The sequence below is a fragment of the Bombina bombina genome, chromosome 1, assembly GCF_027579735.1.
Source record: "Bombina bombina isolate aBomBom1 chromosome 1, aBomBom1.pri, whole genome shotgun sequence".
NCBI lineage: Eukaryota > Metazoa > Chordata > Amphibia > Anura > Bombinatoridae > Bombina > Bombina bombina.
Genome location: NC_069499.1, coordinates 236,521,341 through 236,543,274, shown reverse-complemented (window position 1 = coordinate 236,543,274; position 21,934 = coordinate 236,521,341). Strand labels below are relative to the sequence as shown.

The 21,934-nt window shown below is 42.1% G+C and overlaps 1 protein-coding gene across 1 annotated transcript in view; it reads left to right on the top strand.

Moving 5' to 3' along the window:
- ZFYVE19 (zinc finger FYVE-type containing 19) overlaps nucleotides 1-21,934 on the top strand; it is a 127,651-nt gene that overhangs the window by 64,368 nt on the left and 41,349 nt on the right. The window contains exon 7 of the mRNA XM_053697881.1: nucleotides 10,152-10,266. Within this exon, the coding sequence (XP_053553856.1) occupies nucleotides 10,152-10,266 (115 nt within the window). The remainder of the gene's footprint in view (nucleotides 1-10,151; nucleotides 10,267-21,934) is intronic.

Genomic DNA, 21,934 nt, shown 5'->3' with positions numbered 1-21,934 from the left:
AAAGCAGGCTGACATTCAAATTCCAGCAGTCAGTACGCTGGAGGTCTCACCCAGAGGACCTGTGGAATCCAGATAGGCGTCTAGAAAGTAGCACCCACGTTTTTTAGGGCCAATGGCCGGACCAGGTGAGCTGCAAGCTGATAGGTGTTCTCCTGCTGCACTCACGCCACCGAGACTTTTCTCCAAAAACGACAGTGTCAGTGTATGAAAGGTTCCGTGGTAAAAGTCCTGTTTCAAAAACAAGTGGATCGTGGAAAGAAGCAAAAATACCGGGTCGTGGTATAAAACAAACAGTATTTATTTTGCAACGCGTTTCTCAGTCTATTCCAGACCGTTTCATCAGGCATTGGCCCTAAAAAACGTGGGTGCTACTTTCTAGACGCCTATCTGGATTCCACAGGTCCTCTGGGTGAGACCTCCAGCGTACTGACTGCTGGAATTTGAATGTCAGCCTGCTTTATCGCACCTTATTCATTTAAGGTGCCACTTTCCTTGTGAGTAGTTTTTTGCACATCACTTTTATATTTGTTGTTTGAACGATTCACACTATGTTGGCGCCCCTTGTTTATCTTCCATTCTAGACACCCTGACCCATCGCACCGCGGGACACAAGAGGAGCACGCCAAACACCTGAACACATCACCGTTCACATATTAGGATTGGACACTTATTTTTTACATCACAGCAATTTTTGGGACATTGATAAGTACTTTTTTTATATATTTTACTAATCGCCACAAATATCATTGTTTATCTGTGATATCTGATTATTTCAATGTATCACTAATATTATACACAAATTGTCCTGAGCACTTGTTTTACACACAATTTATTTTCGTCATTATTATAAAATTTTTTACACATACCAAACACTGTGCTGTTTATAAAAATATTTTTTTTTTTATTTATGCATACGGGTACAAACCCAATCATAAAGTGGTAGGTCCCACTTTGATAACCTGTGTTCCAAGCGCATCCTCTTAAGTTTTTTCCTCCTCAGGAATTTCTTTTTATATTATTAAGCTCCTCTAAGTGCCTGTTGGTTTCAAATGAAGTAATGGGCTTGGCGTGTTGTTGTATCATAAATGGAATATCACAACACTAGACAACTTCTTGATTAAAAAGGCTTTAATATGACGCGTTTCTCAACCCCAACTGGGTCGTTTCCTCAGATAAAAGCAATCTCTTCCGTGACTCAGATTACTCATAAACCCCCCATCAAGCTCACAAAATGAGAGAGAGAGGCTAGGGTTTCTGGGCCCACTGATGACCAGAATACTGCCAAGGTCAGCTCACAGGGCTCAGCTGCCTGTTTCAGCCCTTCTGCTTAGCAGGTATACCAAGAAAGCCAGGGGATTAACCATATCTGGAGAACCAGACCGAAATTTCTGCTTAGCCCGGCATTGATTCTCACATCTCCTCCAGTACACCTGTATTCTTGAAAATATATTACAATGCGTCTTGTGAGTTATATCGCAACTTGCTCCAAGGCTCCGCCGCCGCACAGCTCTGTGTCACGGCTAAACTTTAGGTTCTAAGAAGCTCCGTCGGGCACCAGATCAGCGTGGAAATGTGGATATGTATAAACAAGGCTCACGCTGATATAGATAGAGGAAAGCGTCTTCTCACCGCTCCCAAAGGAAAAGGCACTCTCTTCAGGAATTCCAGCGCCCTTATCTGAGCAGGTGTCTCTAATATCAGCTGAGTACTTTTTTGAGGACAAAGGGTGTAACGACACCAGCAGGCTGTAGTATATGGCTTTTTAGAATACAATCCACCTCAGTTTATATATAATACCAAGCCGTTAGGAAAAAACATACACAGTCCACATGCAGGGTCAGCCTGATATATCAGTAAGTCTTTTAAGCCTTAGCAATCCTCACCTGTTCTCACAGACCGTGGCACGGAGCGTACACTAGCCCGACAGCCGCAGCCCAAAGCTGCCTTTCTTTGTTTATTTGAGTGCAAGTTTCAACACCAATCTGTACCTCCTTCTTGGATATCCCTTACGTGGGGAAAGATTTTTCTTTAAAATTCGTGCTGCAATGCAGACACAGCCATTACGGCTTGACCGGACTTCAAACCCTCCAGCAGGATACAACACTGCAAAAGCGCCACAGTCAACCTGAAGAGGATTTCCGAGGTAAGTGGCGGAGAGCGGGGAACTGGTAGTAGGCGTCCTCTCACAACACCTGTGTGCAGGTAAACTGCAGTGCTCCTCCCCAAACGGAAGTCCGCACCCCCGTAAAAACTGTAAATTCTAAACATTAAACACAATAACAGTAACCAAGAACTCTACATAAATACCCAAAAGTACATAATTTGGCTATAAATACCCAAAAGCCTCTCCTAAACTAGGGTAAACGCACAACTCATCTCACCATTAGGTGTTACTAGGCCTCCCAAATGGTCCATTCACTTCCAACATGTAGAATTGTAGATTGTATTTCTAAATGGCGATAGTATCTGTCATTTAGTTTGCAGGTCCAGAAACTCTAGATAAAGTTTCCATTCATCAAGGAAGCTGTGGACTTATCAAGGAAGTGTGTATCAAATTGTTCCCGGGTTAGGTATTGTAACGAGGCACGCTTCAAGGTCACAATAGTGGGGCGTCTTTACACAGCCATTTTTTTTTTAAGATAGATTTGCTAGCCTGCATGATAAATATAATAGGAAATTGATTTCTTTGGTTTCTTAAAAGGCAATTGATCAAAGAACAAAATATTAAGGAGCATAAGGCAAAGTGATCCATGTATCACCTTCGATAACCAAAATGACACACATTCCCAGAACAGTCTGATCTTTGAGCAATACCAGATATAGTGTAAAAAGTCTGGGTTGGGTAGGAACGCTTGCCACAAAGTCACATCTCCATTTACTTAGTCTGCTAAAGGTAACATAATCTTTTATGTATCACCCTAACCCGTGATTCCCTAAGGTCTGAGGCCAATGTAGCCGAGTTATTATTATTTTTATTTTTTTTATTGGTCTTAAAAGTGATACAGTAGTGTGATAACTTATCACATAAAACTTATCAACTTACTGACTAGTATATAGTTCAAGATTTAGATGCAAATAGTCCGTGTTACAGCTGTCCTCAAGCATTGAAAAGATTCCAATCTGGTTTATATTGCTAAAGTAAAAAGGTTAAGTCTACATACTTACTCAATGCATCAGAATGACCTTTGGCCAAAGGAAGCACATTACTTAAGTGAGAATATCTTTCTGAATGCATATGGTATATTGCAGATTATAACTATAAGAAACCAGAAGAGTGTATACGATATAAGGAGAGTAGAAGACAGGGGCAGGAGATAAAAATAATAGGGGGATGGGGAGGAAGGGAGGGTCCCGCACAAGCAGCTTGGCTACGTGGTGTTGAGATCTAGTAAATGTTTGTATAACTGAGGCGTGTTTTAATTGCTGTTGTTTTTGTTTGATGTCCTCAGTGATTCTTCCTAGAGAAATTTTAAAGAAAAAGGCCTATTTATTTGGTCTTAAATAGCCATATTTTTCTAATATTAGCACTTTAGAAACTCTGTCTTTTCACATGTTAAATGTGGGAGATATAGCTGCCTTCCATTGACGTGCTATTAATGATTTTGCAGCATTTAGCCCTATTTCTAGAAGTAAGGTTCTTAATTTACATGATAGTTTTGGGAGATCATTCAATAGTCCTATCTGTAATGTCAATTGAATGTTACTATCAAGGCCTGGCCGGTAATGCGTTTCAATTTTATTCCAAAAGGAATGTATGGATTTACATTGCCACCATATATGTAATACACTACCACATTCTCCACACTCCCTCCAACACCCTCTGGACGCATCTGGGTATCTTAAATTGAGCCTTATTGGGGTTAGGTACCAGCATAGTAGAATCATATAGTTGAGTTCTAGGATTTGGGGAGAAGTGGATGATTTCCGGGTGTGTTGAAAAATTTTCTCCCAATCTTTATCAGTTAGATGTGTATTTAGATCCGTTTGCCAATGTGAGGTGTTTGTTGGGAGAGTGTTTTTATATTAAGAATGTATTAATTTATGAGATACGGAGAGAGGGCTTTTGACAGTGTCTCTTTTGAGACATAAGTTCTCAAGGGGAGTCGTTGCTCTAAGGAAGTCAGAACGAAAAACTGTGGTTTTGATGAAATTAGATAATTGGGCATATTTAAGCCAGCTCCTTAACGGTTTCCCTGAGATCTCATTAAGTTGATTTCTATCTTTCAATGATCCATTATCTATGAAGATTGCTTAAGGTACAGTTTGGTCCCTGTTACGGTACCAACTGTGTACCAAGGGTTAACCCCAGATGAACAATGTCCTGCATAGACAATCAGCAATTCACAACCCAGCCAGTTTCAGGTTTAAAACAGAATGACAACTTTATTTGAAGGCAGCACACAGATTTATACAGGTTTTTGACCCCCCCTCAGATGGGGGTTGAAAGAATGTTGTACATTAGATAAAAGGGAGAAGCGCCCTTGACATGATACAATAGGATTATATTACTTAAACACTTCAACCACAAGACACTCTTGACTCTTCTTATCACTTTCTCTCTGGAGGTGATCAAACAATAGAATGCTAAGCATTAATTAGATTGTAGCTGGAGCCAGCCACTTGTGGTTAGAAAATAAAGTTAACACTTTCAGTCCTGACCGAAGGGTCTGTCACATAGCTCCCCCCTTGTGGAACACTCCGGCAGACCCGGCTTGACCCTTTTGCGGGTCAACCTGGGGATGACCGGACTAGGAGGTGGTAGGCATGTCAGTTTGCTGGGACAATCCATCTGTATTCCCGTTATGAGAGAGAATCCCTGTCTGTATAAATAAGGGTTCAACCTCTTCAGTGCCCCGACTAGGGCTAAACAGTCCTTCAAAATATCATCGGCTTCTTTACGTGGTTTTTGTACCTGCTCTTTATAGGTATCCACAATCCCTTCATACTGACATAGGGTGCCCTTGAGTTGCTGCACCTCCCTATGAGCCAGCGTCAGCTTCTCCTCCAGTGTCACTAAGTTTGTCCTTAATGTTTCATGTTCCACTCTCAAGCTGGTGTTTTCTGCAGTCTGTCGGTGCAGCTTGTCTAGCAGAGATTCCTGTTCTAAACGTGCTTTTTCCTCTGCACTCCTCTTCTCTCCCGCTAGCACTGTTACATGATTATTTAACGTGACCATTTTATCCTCTACGTGACTCTTCTCCTTCATCAGCGCATTGTAACGTGACTCCCACATATCAATAGCGGATAGAGATTTACTGAGCTCAGCGTCCTGGGGCTTAGCAGCAGGGGGGTCAGTCTCTGCTGCACGGATCTGAGCACGGGTAGTCACAGGGTTAACATCAGCGGGACCCATGGGAGCATAGGCAGAAACAAGGGGGACCAAGGTATTTCCAAGGAGAACATCAGCTGGTAAATCCTTCATGACCCCCACATTCACAGGTCTAGCGCCCCCTCCCCAATCCAAATGCACCCTGGCAACAGGCAGGCGGAACACAGTGCCCCCTGCTACCCTCACAGCCACAGTGTCTCCTGTGTGCTGTTTCTCAGACACCAAGTTCTTTCTAAGCAAGGTCATGGTAGCACCAGTATCCCGTAGACCACTGACCTCCTTCCCATTCACTTTAACCAGTTGCCGGTTATTCCGGTGGGCAGCTTGCACAAGGTCTGCCTCATGTAGGATGCCCCAGCATTCTTGCGCCTCTACGTAGCGGGCCGCAGGCTGAGGATTACGTGGGATTCCGCTAGCGGGTCTTCTCCAGGACTGTGCTTGGTTCGCTGCGTTTAGGGGACACTCTGGTCTTTTGTGCCCTAGTTGCTTACATCCAAAGCACCGAATAGGTTGTGAGTAGCCCCGCGAATTGAACCAGGCTCTCTGAGGGTAGTTCGTGGCCCGAGACCGTGTGGTATAGCGGTGCGCTGGGGGTTGGTAACTGGCAGGTGCTGGGGTGACTGGGGGTCTGTACTCCACTCTGGCAGGGGGCTTAGTGGTAGCAGTGTCCAGTTTGCGGGCATCCGTATACTCATCTGCCAAGCGAGCCGCTTCATGCAGGGTGGAGGGTTTACGGTCCCGAACCCACTCTCGAACTCCTGCGGGTAACTTGTCGAAGCAGTGTTCCAACAGGAATAGCTGCAGCACCTCTTCCCCAGATACGGCTTGGCACCCCGCTATCCAGTGAGCTGCTGTGCGGTGCACCTTACATGCCCACTCAAGGTAGGAATCTCCAGCTACTTTAACAGTGTCTCTGAACCGCCTCCGGTATGCCTCCGGTGTAACCGCATACCTGGAGAGCAGAGCCTCTTTTACAGTATTATAATCCCCGACTTCCTCATCTGGAATGGCCCGAAAAGCCTCACTGGCCCGGCCGGATAATTTTCCGGATAATATCATGACCCAGTCCTCTGCGGGTACCTTGTGTAGTGCACATTGCCTCTCAAAATCCGCAAGGTACCCATCAATCTCTCCTTCTGTTTCCAGGAAGTTTTTAAAAGCTGCAAAATTTACTTTTCTCTTTTCCACTTGGGCTGCTGCAGCGCCGCTTTTGCGAAGTAGGTTGGCCTCCACAGCGGCTATGACCCGGTCGATAATTTCGGCAGATGGGTTGGGGCCATAATATGCCAGTCTTATTTTAACCGCCCGATCAAAGCTTGCTTCTTCAGGGGTTCTGTCTGATATGCTGGGCCCATTGGTTCCTTCTGTCCCTGGTACTCTTTCCATCTTAGTCAGTATTGTAATAATCCCCCTCTTCCTGAGGTTACTGGCTTGTGTAGTTGCTCTTCTGGGCGATAAGGATTCTCCCGTCGCTTGCCACCAATGTTACGGTACCAACTGTGTACCAAGGGTTAACCCCAGATGAACAATGTCCTGCATAGACAATCAGCAATTCACAACCCAGCCAGTTTCAGGTTTAAAACAGAATGACAACTTTATTTGAAGGCAGCACACAGATTTATACAGGTTTTTGACCCCCCCTCAGATGGGGGTTGAAAGAATGTTGTACATTAGATAAAAGGGAGAAGCGCCCTTGACATGATACAATAGGATTATATTACTTAAACACTTCAACCACAAGACACTCTTGACTCTTCTTATCACTTTCTCTCTGGAGGTGATCAAACAATAGAATGCTAAGCATTAATTAGATTGTAGCTGGAGCCAGCCACTTGTGGTTAGAAAATAAAGTTAACACTTTCAGTCCTGACCGAAGGGTCTGTCACAGTCCCATTCTTCTAAGCTTGGAAAACCACTGTCTAGGAGAACCATCAATTTTGCATTAAGTGGGATTGGGAATAAAGGAGATCTTTTTGTTTTAATACATGGGTTTGAGGTACTTATTAAATCCCAGGTAGGAAATAGGTATCTATGTATCTCTAGGAGATGACAGGTTGGGGGCCTAAGTTCTTTTGGGACCCAGCACAAAGCTCCTACTTTGGGGACTTGTAGAATATGTGAATTGATTAGCTATCTAGGCTTCTTCTAGTCCTCAGAACAGTTTCAATAAAGGCAGCAGCAGTTGGCTTATCAGTATATAAACTATGCTGGTATAGGTGTGGTGAAGCGACAAACTTGATGTAGAAAGAGGAGATTAGGCAGGCAGTTTTCCCATTAGGCAATTAGGTTAGAGTTGATAGAAAATAATTGCATATAGGGTATTAATGAAAATATGCTTAGCACAGTTACAGACTGAGACTTAGGCCCTGAAGATCGAAAGTGCTACGAGGATCTGACGCACTGTCGAGAAAGCAGGCGAAATATTCAAAAGTGCCAACATTACTGTTTAAAGGAAACATCTTTGAGTGGCGTTTTACTATACATTGCAATGGGTGGCGATGCTGGTGAAAAATTCCAAGCAGCAGCACGACTTATAATACCAAAAGAACAAAGCAAATTTGATAATAAAAGTAAATTGGAAACTTTTGAAAAATGTTATGCTTTGTCTGAATCACAAAAGAAACGTTTTGAGCTTCATGTCCCTTTAATTGGCAAAAAAAAAACATACATTAAACCACAGTTTACATTTTCTATCAAACATTTAAAAGCATTTCTTTGCTTTTAAATGTTTGATAGGAAACTTAAATTCTGGCTTTAACATAAGTTTTTATATATATCTATCTATCTATATATATAATATATATATATATATATATATATATATATATATATACAGTGTGTATATATAATATATATATATATATATATATATATATATATATATATATATATATATATATATATATATATATATATATATATAATAACATTGTTAGCTTGTTCTCTGGAGATTTACCACCTGGGTGCAGCTTTTTAGCCCAGTAATGCTTTTCACAGAGTAAAACTTTCCTGTAGTATATCAGTCTGATCACGCCTATTATGGTCAGTCCAGCGCCGAAATACCGGGCAATTCTTCTCTGAGCAAGGAACACAGCAACCCTAGACGATCGTATATATACAGTATCTCACAAAAGTGAGTACACACCTAATATTTTATTATATATTTTAATGTGACAACACTGAAGCAATGACACTTTGTTACAATGTAAAGTAGTGAGTACAACCTGTATAACAGTGTAAATTTGCTGTCCCCTCAAAATAACTCAACACACAGCCATTTAATGTCTAAAATGTTGGCAACAAAAGTGAGTACACCCTTAAGTGGAAATGTCCAAATTGGGCCCATAGTGTCAATATTTTGTGTGGCCACCATTATTTTCCAGCACTGCCTTAACCCTCTTGGGCATGGACTTCACCAGAGCTTCACAGGTTGCAACTAGAGTCCTCTTCCACTCCTCCATGACGACATCACAGAGCTGATGGATGTTAGAGACCTTGCGCTCCCCCACCTTTCATTTGAGGATGCCCCACAGATGCTCAATAGGGTTTAGAGCTGGAGACAAGCTTGGCCAGTCCATCACCTTTAGCCTCAGCTTTTTTAGCAAGGCAGTGTTCGTCTTGGAGGTGTGTTTGGGGTTGTTATCATGTTTGAATACTGCCCTGCGGCCCAGTCTCCGAAGGGAGGGGATCATGCTCTGCTTCAACCATGCTCTGCTTCAATATGTCACAGTACATGTTGTCATTCATGGTTCCCTCAATAAACTGTAGCTCCCCAGTGCCGGCAGCACTCATGCAGGCCCAGACCATGACACTCCCACCACCATGCTTGACTGTAGGCAAGACACACTTGTCTTTGTACTCCTCACCTTGTTGCCGCCACACACTCTTGACACCATCTGAACCAAATAAGTTTATCTTGGTCTCATTGAACCACAGGACATGGTACCAGTAATCCATGTCCTTAGTCCAGCCATGCAGACCAATTTGATGCAGTGTGTGGCGTATGGTCTGAGCACTGACAGGCTGACCCCCCACCCTTTCAACCTTTGCAGCAATGCTGGCAGCACTCATACGTATTTCCCAAAGACAACCTCTGGATATGACACTGAGCATGTGCACTCAACTTCTTTAGTCAACCATGGCAAGGCCTGTTCTGAGTGGAACCTGTCCTGTGAAACCGCTGTATGGTCTTGCACACCGTGCTACCAAATTTAACACCCTTACTCCCCATTCAGACTTGAGACCTTGTAACACTAACGAGTCACATGATACCAGGGAGGGAAAATGGCTAATTGGGCCCAATTTGGACATTTCCACTTAGGGGTGTACTCACTTTTGTTGACAACGGTTTAGACATGAATGGCTGTGTGTTGAGTCATTTTGAGGGGACCTAAAATTTACACTGTTATACAGGCCTTACACTCACTACTTTACATTGTAGCAAAGTGTCATTTCTTCAGTGTTGTCACATGAAAAGATATAATAAAATATTTACAAAAATGTGAGGGGTGTACTCACTTTTGTGAGATACTGTGTATATATATATATATATATATATATATATATATATATATATATATATATATATATATATATATATATAGAGAGAGAGAGAGAGATAGAGAGAGATGATATGCCAATTTATTTTTAAAAAAATATTTGCCATATGTCTAGCCATCTATAATGTGTATGCTCATTTCATGTACATTTATATTCTTTATATCTGAAGGTAAAATTTATCTTAACTAAAGGCTCCAAAAGACGCTGCCATCTCGGTATGGTAATAGTAGTATCATAACTCTCCATTCACCTTCCTTTGTAGACTCACCAGCCTCCTGATACTAGGACTCAGGAGCAGAAGACCAAGGATTTGCTAACACAGATGACGGAGGAGGTGGCTATTGATGAGACCTTGCACCCAGATATTCAGCAGGAAGGTAACCAGAGTGCTCTGTTATATGGTTGTCACATTTTCTGTAGTATTTTTATACAAATCTATCACTTTTTAAGAGACTACTTAAAAAAAAACTAGTTTTAAACAAGAGGTACCCAGAATATTTGTCGCTCTGTATGTGCCATGTAAATTTTCATAAAGGAAATATTATAGATACTTTGCCATAGGGAAATGTCCCAGTTAAATGATAGAGCCAGATAAACTCTGAATACATTCAGACACAGATGTGAAGTTAGGAATAGTTTTTCTCTAATTGTATGTAGAAATGTAAGTAGTTTTTCCTGGGGGGGTTTCACAATTAGCGGTCTGTTTATAAAAGTGAGTGCATGTGTGTTATTGTCTGTAAGTTGATATAAACATTCTATTATTCAAAGATTTTGAAATGTTCAGTGGATAAGAAGAAAAGAAGACTAATGTGTATCTTCTTAGAAGATACACAGTCTTCTTTTTTTCCTTTTATTTACTCAACAATATACAAATAAAAACAGATACACATACAATAATCACCATTCTATATCTGTTTCGTCAAATGTATACATATATATGACTTATAATTTATATCTTAAACCATTTAAAAAAATACATCAACAATATATTCTCGTCTCCCTCTATAGATTAATTATAATATATATATATATATAACTATTCTTTATATGTAAACTAAAAGTTCTTCTTTCCATTAAATATTGTGAACTGCTTAATAGACTAATAATCTGTTTTTTTGTAATTCTTTATTAATAGTTTTAATTTTAAAAAATCCAGTTTTCGTTTAATTTTTAATTCTTATTAATGCATTCTTTAACAAACTGATATTAGGTGCATTTTATTTCCATTTTTAAATATTAGATTTCTACCAATCAGAATCCGAATATTAACAAAACAAATAACAGTCGGCTAGATTGCGAGTTTTGCGGTATGAGTGAAAAAGCAGGTTTAGCTGCACCGCACACTTTTTTGGCCGTAACGTAACTACCGCAGCTTTCCAAAAGTCCTTTTTCAATGGGACTTCCTTTGCGCCAGTATTACAAGTTTGCCTGGGAGGCCAAAAAGTGAGCAGTACACCCTATACCGTCAAGATCCATACCGTAAACTGAAAGTCAGTAGTTATGGGTTTTATGCTACAACGCCGTAACATAAAACTCATAACTAAAGTGCTAAAAAGTACACTAACACCCATAAACTACCTATTAACCCCTAAACCGAGGCCCTCCCGCATCGCAAACACTAAAATTAAATTATTAACCCCTAATCTGCCGCTCCGGATATCGCCGCCACTATAATAAACATATTAACCCCTAAACCGCCGCACTACTGCATCGTAAACACTAGTTAAATATTATTAACCCCTAATCTGCTGTCCCTAACGTCGCCGCAACCTACATTACTGTTATTAACCCCTAATCTGCTGTCCCTAACATCTCCGCCACTATACTAAAGTTATTAACCCCTAAACCTAACCCTAAGTCTAACCCTAATACCCCTAACTTTAATATAATTAAAATAAATCTAAATAAAAATTACTATCATTAACTAAATAATTCCTATTTAAAACTAAATACTTACCTGTAAAATAAACCCTAAGCTAGCTACAATATAACTAATAGTTACATTGTATCTATCTTAGGTTTTATTTTTATTTCACAGGTAAGTTTGTATTTATTTTAACTAGGTAGACTAGTTAGTAAATAGTTATTAACTATTTACTAACTACCTAGCTAAAATAAATACAAATTTACCTGTAAAATAAAACCTAACCTGACTTACACTAACACCTAACCTTACACTACAATTAAATAAATTACATTAATTAAATACAATTAACTAAATTACAAAAAAAACCAAACACTAAATTACACACAATAAAAAATAAATGATCAAATATTTAAACTAATTACACCTAATCTAATAGCCCTATCAAAATAAAAAAAGCCCCCCCCCCCAATAAAAAAAACCCTAGCCTACAATAAACTACCAATGGCCCTTAAAAGGGCCTTTTGCGGTGCATTGCCCCAAAGAAATCAGCTCTTTTACCTGTAAAAAAATAATACAAACAACCCCCCAACAGTAAAACCCACCACCCACACAACCAAACCCCCCAAATAAAATCCTATCTAAAAATACCTAAGCTCCCCATTGCCCTGAAAAGGGTATTTTTATGGGCATTGCCCTTAAAGGGGCATTTAGCTCTTTTTCCGCCCAAACCCTAAGCTAAAAATAAAACCCACCCAATACACCTTTAATAAAACCTAACACTAACCCCCGAAGATCCACTTACAGTTTTTGAAGACCCGACATCCATCCTCAACGAAGCGGCAGAAGTTCTCATCAAAGCCGGCAGAAGTCTTCATCCAAGCGGGCCGAAGTCTTCATCCAGACGGCATCTTCTATCTTCATCCATCCGGCGCGGAGCGGCTTCATCTTAAAGACATCCGACGCGGAGCATCCTCTTCAATCGACGTCTCTTCCAGAATGAAGGTTCCTTTAAGGGACATCATCCAAGATGGGGTCCCTTGAATTCCGATTGGCTGATAGAATTCTATCAGCCAATTGGAATTAAAGGGTAAAAAATCCTATTGGCTGATGCAATCCCGCGCAGGATGGATGAAGATAGAAGATGCCGGCTTGGATGAAGACTTCTGCCGGCTTGGATGAAGACTTCTGCCGGCTTGGATGAAGACTTCTGCCGGCTTGGATGAAGACTTCGTCCCGCTTGGATGAAGACTTCGTCCCGCTTGGATGAGGACTTCTGCCGCTTCGTTGAGGATGGATATAGGGTCTTCAAAAACTGTAAGTGGATCTTCGGGGGTTAGTGTTAGGTTTTTTTAAGGGTTTATTGGGTGGGTTTTATTTTTAGCTTAGGGTTTGGGCGGAAAAAGAGCTACATGCCCTTTTAAGGGCAATGCCCATACAAATGCCCTTTTCAGGGCAATGGGGAGCTTAGGTTTTTCTCTTGCAAGATGTATCTAGTCCACGGATTCATCCATACTTGTGGGATATTCTCCTTCCTAACAGGAAGTGGCAAAGAGAGCACCCACAGCAGAGCTGTCTATATAGCTCCTCCCTTAGATCCACCCCCCAGTCATTCTCTTTGCCTACTCTAAGTACTAGGAAGGGTAAAGTGAGTGTGGTGACAAAAATGTTAGTTTTTATTTTCTCATAGTAACGACAGATGCCAGCCTGCTGGGCTGGGGTGCAGTCTGGAACTCCCTGAAAGCACAGGGCTTATGGTCTCGGGAGGAAACTCTCCTCCCGATAAACATTCTAGAACTGAGAGCGATATTCAATGCGCTTCAGGCGTGGCCTCAGCTAGCGACGGCCACATTCATCAGATTTCAGTCGGACAACATCACGACTGTAGCTTATATCAATCATCAAGGAGGAACACGGAGTTCTCTAGCGATGATGGAGGTAACCAAAATAATCCGATGGGCGGAGACTCACTCTTGCCATCTTTCAGCAATCCATATCCCAGGGGTAGAGAACTGGGAGGCGGATTTCCTAAGTCGCCAGACTTTTCATCCGGGGGAGTGGGAGCTCCATCCGGAAGTTTTTGCCCAGCTGACTCAGCTATGGGGCACACCAGAATTGGATCTGATGGCGTCCCGTCAGAACGCCAAGCTTCCTTGTTACGGGTCCAGGTCCCGGGATCCCCAGGCAGTACTGATAGATGCTCTAGCAGTGCCCTGGTCCTTCAACCTGGCCTATGTATTTCCACCGTTTCCTCTCCTTCCACGTCTGGTTGCCAGAATCAAGCAGGAGAGAGCTTCTGTGTTTTTGATAGCACCTGCGTGGCCACGCAGGACTTGGTATGCAGACCTGGTGGACATGTCATCGTTTCCACTGTGGACTCTGCCGATGAGGCAGGACCTTCTAATCCAAGGTCCATTCAAGCATCCAAATCTAATTTCTCCAACATAGGTGTGTCCGGTCCACGGCGTCATCCTTACTTGTGGGATATTCTCTTCCCCAACAGGAAATGGCAAAGAGCCCAGCAAAGCTGGTCACATGATCCCTCCTAGGCTCCGCCTTCCCCAGTCATTCTCTTTGCCGTTGCACAGGCAACATCTCCACGGAGATGGCTTAGAGTTTTTTGGTGTTTAAATGTAGTTTTTATTCTTCAATCAAGAGTTTGTTATTTTAAAATAGTGCTGGTATGTACTATTTACTCTGAAACAGAAAAGAGATGAAGATTTCTGTTTGTAAGAGGAAGATGATTTTAGCAACCGTTACTAAAATCGATGGCTGTTTCCACACAGGACTGTTGAGATGAAGTAACTTCAGTTGGGGGAAACAGTGGGCAGACTTTGCTGCTTGAGGTATGACACATTTCTAACAAGACTTGGTAATGCTGGAAGCTGTCATTTTCCCTATGGGATCCGGTAAGCCATTTTCTTAGTTTAAATATAAGAATAAAGGGCTTCACAAGGGCTTTAAAGACTGGTAGACATATTTCTGGGCTAATACGATTACTTTATTAGCATATTTAATAGATTATAACTTTGAAGGGTTATTTTAATCTTGGGATTTGCATTAAAAAAACGGCAGGCACTGTATTGGACACCTTTTTCACTGGGGGCCTTTGCTAGTCATAGGCAGAGCCTCATTTTCGCGCCACTAATGCGCAGTTGTTTTTGGAAAGCAAGGCATGCAGATGCATGTGTGAGGAGCTCGGATCCACTGAAAAAGCTTATTGCAGGCGTCATTTGGTATCGTATTCCCCTCTGGGCTTGGTTGGGTCTCAGCAAAGCAGATACCAGGGACTGTATAGGGGTTAAATGTAAAAACGGCTCCGGTTCCGTTATTTTAAGAGTTAAAGCTTTCAAATTTGGTGTGCAATACTTTTAAGCCTTTAAGACACTGTGGTGAAATTTTGGTGAATTTTGAACAATTCCTTCATACTTTTTCGCATATTCAGTAATAAAGTGTGTTCAGTTTAAAATTTAAAGTGACAGTAACGGTTTTATTTTAAAACGTTTTTTGTGCTTTGTTATCAAGTTTATGCCTGTTAACATGTCTGAACAATCAGATAGACGATGTTCTGTATGTTCGGAAGCCAAGGTTCCTCTCCATTTAAATATATGTGATGAATGTGATAAAGAAAGTAGGGACAATGATGACTCTGATAATAATGTGGCCCAAAATGATTCCTTAAGTGAGGGGAGTAAGCATGGTACTGCATCATCTCCTTCTTTGTCTACCCAAGTCTTGCCCACTCAGGAGGCCCCTAGTTCATCTAGTGCGCCAATCCTCCTTACTATGCAACAATTAACGGCTGTAATGGATAATTCTATTAAAAACATTTTAGCCAAAATGCCCACTTATCAGCGAAAGCGCGACTGCTCTGTTTTAGATACTGAAGAGCATGAGGACGCTAATGATAATGGTTCTGACACGCCTTTACACCAGTCTGAAGGGGCCAGGGAGGTTTTGTCTGAGGGAGAAATTTCAGATTCAGGAAAAATTTCTCAACAAGCTGAACCTGATGTTATTACATTCAAATTTAAATTGGAACATCTCCGCGCTTTGCTTAAGGAGGTGTTATCTACTCTGGATGATTGTGACAATTTGGTGATTCCAGAGAAACTATGTAAGATGGACAAGTTCCTAGAGGTTCCGGTGCCCCCCGAAGCTTTTCCTATACCCAAGCGGGTGGCGGACATTGTAAATAAAGAATGGGAAAGGCCCGGCATACCTTTTGTCCCTCCCCCTATATTTAAGAAATTATTTCCTATGGTCGACCCCAGGAAGGACTTATGGCAGACAGTCCCCAAGGTCGAGGGGGCGGTTTCTACTCTAAACAAACGCACTACTATCCCTATAGAAGATAGTTGTGCTTTCAAAGATCCTATGGATAAAAAATTAGAGGGTTTGCTTAAAAAGATGTTTGTTCAGCAAGGTTACCTTTTACAACCAATTTCATGCATTGTTCCTGTCGCTACAGCAGCGTGTTTCTGGTTCGAAGAACTAGAAAAGTCGCTCGATAAAGAATCTTCTTATGAGGAGGTTATGGACAGAGTTCACGCACTTAAATTGGCTAACTCTTTTACCTTAGACGCCACTTTGCAATTAGCTAGATTAGCGGCGAAAAATTCAGGTTTTGCTATTGTGGCGCGTAGAGCGCTTTGGCTAAAGTCTTGGTCAGCGGATGTGTCCTCCAAGAACAAATTACTTAACATCCCTTTCAAGGGGAAGACGCTGTTTGGCCCTGACTTGAAAGAGATTATTTCAGACATCACTGGGGGAAAGGGCCACGCCCTTCCTCAGGATAGGTCTTTTAAGGCTAAAAATAAACCAAATTTTCGTCCCTTTCGCAGAAACGGACCAGCCTCAAATTCTACAACCTCTAAGCAAGAGGGTAATACTTCTCAAACCAAGCCAGCCTGGAGACCGATGCAAGGCTGGAACAAAGGTAAGCAGGCCAAGAAGCCTGCTACCGCTACTAAGACAGCATGAGATGTTGGCCCCCGATCCGGGACCGGATCTGGTGGGGGGCAGACTCTCTCTCTTCGCTCAGGCTTGGGCAAGAGATGTTCAGGATCCTTGGGCGCTAGAAATAGTTTCTCAAGGTTATCTTCTGGAATTCAAGGAACTACCCCCAAGGGGAAGGTTCCACAGGTCTCAATTGTCTTCAGACCAAATAAAAAGACAGGCATTCTTACATTGTGTAGAAGACCTGTTAAAAATGGGAGTGATTCATCCTGTTCCATTAGGAGAACAAGGGATGGGGTTTTACTCCAATCTGTTCATAGTTCCCAAAAAAGAGGGAACATTCAGACCAATTTTGGATCTCAAGATCCTAAACAAATTTCTCAGGGTTCCATCGTTCAAAATGGAAACCATTCGGACAATTCTTCCTACCATCCAGGAAGGTCAATTCATGACCACGGTGGATTTAAAGGATGCGTATCTACATATTCCTATCCACAAGGAACATCATCGGTTCCTAAGGTTCGCCTTTCTGGACAAGCATTACCAGTTTGTGGCACTTCCATTCGGATTAGCCACTGCTCCAAGGATTTTCACAAAGGTACTAGGGTCCCTTCTAGCGGTGCTAAGGCCAAGGGGCATTGCAGTAGTACCTTACTTGGACGACATACTGATTCAAGCGTCGTCTCTGCCACAAGCAAAGGCTCATACGGACATTGTCCTAGCCTTTCTCAGATCTCACGGGTGGAAAGTGAACGTAGAAAAAAGTTCTCTATTCCCGTCAACAAGAGTTCCCTTCTTGGGAACAATAATAGATTCCTTAGAAATGAAGATTTTTCTGACAGAGGCCAGAAAATCAAAACTTCTAAGCTCTTGTCAAGTACTTCATTCTGTTCTTCTTCCTTCCATAGCGCAGTGCATGGAAGTAATAGGTTTGATGGTTGCGGCAATGGACATAGTTCCGTTTGCGCGAATTCATCTAAGACCATTACAACTGTGCATGCTCAGACAGTGGAATGGGGATTATACAGACTTGTCTCCGACGATCCAAGTAGATCAGAGGACCAGAGATTCACTCCGTTGGTGGCTGACCCTGGACAACCTGTCACAGGGAATGAGCTTCCGCAGACCAGAGTGGGTCATTGTCACGACCGACGCCAGTCTGGTGGGCTGGGGCGCGGTCTGGGAACCCCTGAAAGCTCAGGGTCTATGGTCTCGGGAAGAATCGATTCTCCCGATAAACATTCTGGAACTGAGAGCGATATTCAATGCTCTCAAGGCTTGGCCTCAACTGGCAAAGGCCAAATTCATAAGGTTTCAATCAGACAACATGACGACTGTTGCATATATCAACCATCAGGGGGGAACAAGGAGTTCCCTGGCGATGGAAGAAGTGACCAAAATAATTCAATGGGCGGAGAATCACTCCTGCCACTTGTCTGCAATCCACATCCCAGGAGTGGAAAATTGGGAAGCGGATTTTCTGAGTCGTCAGACATTTCATCCGGGGGAGTGGGAACTCCATCCGGAAATCTTTGCCCAAATAACTCAATTATGGGGCATTCCAGACATGGATCTGATGGCGTCTCGTCAGAACTTCAAGGTTCCTTGCTACGGGTCCAGATCCAGGGATCCCAAGGCGACTCTAGTAGATGCACTAGTAGCGCCCTGGACCTTCAACCTAGCTTATGTATTCCCACCGTTTCCTCTCATTCCCAGGCTGGTAGCCAGGATCAATCAGGAGAGGGCTTCGGTGATCTTGATAGCTCCTGCGTGGCCACGCAGAACTTGGTATGCAGACCTGGTGAATATGTCATCGGCTCCACCATGGAAGCTACCTTTGAGACAGGACCTTCTTGTTCAAGGTCCGTTCGAACATCCGAATCTGGCCTCACTCCAACTGACTGCTTGGAGATTGAACGCTTGATTTTATCAAAGCGTGGGTTCTCAGATTCTGTCATTGATACTCTTATTCAGGCTAGAAAGCCTGTAACTAGAAAAATTTACCATAAAATTTGGAAAAAATATATCTGTTGGTGCGAATCTAAAGGATTCCCATGGAATAAGATTAAAATTCCTAAGATTCTCTCCTTTCTACAAGAGGGTTTGGAGAAAGGATTATCTGCAAGTTCCTTGAAGGGACAGATTTCTACTTTATCTGTTTTACTTCACAAAAAGCTGGCGGCTGTGCCAGATGTTCAAGCTTTTGTTCAGGCTCTGGTTAGAATCAAGCCTGTTTACAAACCTTTGACTCCTCCTTGGAGTCTCAATTTAGTTCTTTCAGTTCTTCAAGGGGTTCCGTTTGAACCCTTACATTCCGTAGATATTAAGTTATTATCTTGGAAAGTTTTGTTTTTGGTTGCAATTTCTTCTGCTAGAAGAGTTTCAGAGTTATCTGCTCTGCAGTGTTCTCCTCCTTATCTGGTGTTCCATGCAGATAAGGTGGTTTTGCGTACTAAACCTGGTTTTCTTCCGAAAGTTGTTTCTAACAAAAATATTAACCAGGAGATAGTTGTGCCTTCTTTGTGTCCGAATCCAGTTTCAAAGAAGGAACGTTTGTTGCACAATTTGGATGTAGTTCGTGCTCTAAAATTCTATTTAGAGGCTTCAAAGGATTTCAGACAAACATCTTCCTTGTTTGTTGTTTATTCTGGTAAAAGGAGAGGTCAAAAAGCAACTTCTACCTCTCTCTCTTTTTGGCTTAAAAGCATCATCCGATTGGCTTATGAGACTGCCGGACGGCAGCCTCCTGAAAGAATCACAGCTCACTCCACTAGGGCTGTGGCTTCCACATGGGCCTTCAAGAACGAGGCTTCTGTTGATCAGATATGTAAGGCAGCGACTTGGTCTTCACTGCACACTTTTACCAAATTTTACAAGTTTGATACTTTTGCTTCTTCTGAGGCTATTTTTGGGAGAAAGGTTTTGCAAGCCGTGGTGCCTTCCATCTAGGTGACCTGATTTGCTCCCTCCCATCATCCGTGTCCTAAAGCTTTGGTATTGGTTCCCACAAGTAAGGATGACGCCGTGGACCGGACACACCTATGTTGGAGAAAACAGAATTTATGCTTACCTGATAAATTACTTTCTCCAACGGTGTGTCCGGTCCACGGCCCGCCCTGGTTTTTTAATCAGGTCTGATGAATTATTTTCTCTAACTACAGTCACCACGGTATCATATGGTTTCTCCTATGCATATTCCTCCTTTACGTCGGTCGAATGACTGGGGAAGGCGGAGCCTAGGAGGGATCATGTGACCAGCTTTGCTGGGCTCTTTGCCATTTCCTGTTGGGGAAGAGAATATCCCACAAGTAAGGATGACGCCGTGGACCGGACACACCGTTGGAGAAAGTAATTTATCAGGTAAGCATAAATTCTGTTTTCTCTGCGTCTGACTGCTTGGAGATTGAACGCCTGATTTTATCAAAGCGTGGTTTCTCTGAGTCGGTCATTGATACCCTGATTCAAGCTAGAAAGCCTGTCACCAGTAAAATCTATCATAAGATATGGCGCAAATATCTTTATTGGTGTGAATCCAAGGGTTACTCATGGAGTAAGATTAGGATTCCTAGAATATTGTCTTTTCTCCAAGAAGGATTGGAGAACGGATTATTAGCTAGTTCCTTAAAAGGACAGATATCTGCTTTGTCTATTCTTTTACACAAACGTCTGGCAGATGTCCCAGATGTTCAAGCGTTTAGTCAGGCTTTAGTCAGAATGTCGGGGGCAGCGATGTCGGGGGCAGCAGATTAGGGGTGTTTAGACTCAGGGTTTATGTTAGGGTGTTAGGTGTAAACATAAATTTTGTTTCCCCATAGGAATCAATGGGGCTGCGTTACGGAGCTTTACGCTCCTTTATTGCAGGTGTTAGGCTTTTTTTTATCCGACTCTCCCCATTGATGTCTATAGGGAAATCGTGCACAAGCACGTAAAACCAGCTCAAAGCAGCGCTGGTATTTGTGTGTGGTATAGAGCTCAATTTTGCTCAACGCTTACTTATTTCCTGCTAATGCCGGGTTTATGAAAACCTGTAATAGCAGCGCTATAGGGAGATGAGCGGTGGAAATAACTTGCAAGTTAGTACCGAGCCACTCATAACGCAAAACTCGTAATCTAGCCGAGTGTTTCCGTAGAGGCTAGGAGTAAGAGAGTAATGAGACTAAACTTAGTAGATGAACTTTTTCAAGTACTTTATTCAGCTACTACAAAATAAACTACAACAAAGTACTAGGAAGTAACTGTTTAAACATTTGAATATCAAAGAAGGACATACCTTTGTATAAGTTTAGTCTCGCTATCCAGACAAATGTAAACTTGAATAAGTTACTTAAACGCAGCACAAAATCATTTACCAAATGCAGTGTCCACAAACAAGCAAAAGTCAAATACCAATTAGTCACAAACAAAGGGTTAAGACAAAAGTGTAGTCAGGGAAAGCAGAAAGTCAGACCAGTATGTCCAAGTAGTAATGGCCAGAGGTTTAGAAACTCAGTACACTAACAACCACACGCTACCAACACAGAGCCAATATAGACTATTGCAATTAAAGCCTAATTGATCTTCTAGGCAACCTTTAAGGGTTACAGTATGCTTGGCGCCAGCTGCCTGCATAGCTATTGGCTAAGAGGTGTAAAAGTCACCTCTCGGCAAAATACTGTTCTGCCATGGGCTGCCTGAGGAGCTCAGTGCGACCAACGCTTCAAACAAATAAAGGGACTTTCAGCATGAATTATTTTATACTTCATGACTGAAAGTCCCCTTTATTTGTTCCACTGGTAAATCCTAGCGTTTCACAAAAGCTTGGATTTACCATCATTTTAAGAGTTCAAGGGAGATGATTTCTGTATCAAACCTTCCTTTGAAAATCATATACAAAATACAGTTACAAATCCCCAAATCCAGAATTCCAAAATCCAAATTTATTCTGAAATCCACACTTTTTTAATTAATTTGAGTCTGAATTTGCAAAGTTGTTTAAAATTGTATGCTCTATTATTAAATTTGCTCCATTCTCTTGGTACCGATTGTTGAAGGATCCGCAAAGCACTACGAGTGGCCCTCGGTTTACGACGGTTCAATTTGCGCCGTTTCAGAATAACGCCCTTTTTTCAGTCATGTAACTGCTATTGAAAAGCATTGACTGCTATTGAAAAGAATTGAGAAGTAGTGCATTCATTAAAATAGCCAGTAGGTGGAGCTGTCCGCTTGTGTTGCAGCAAAGAGAT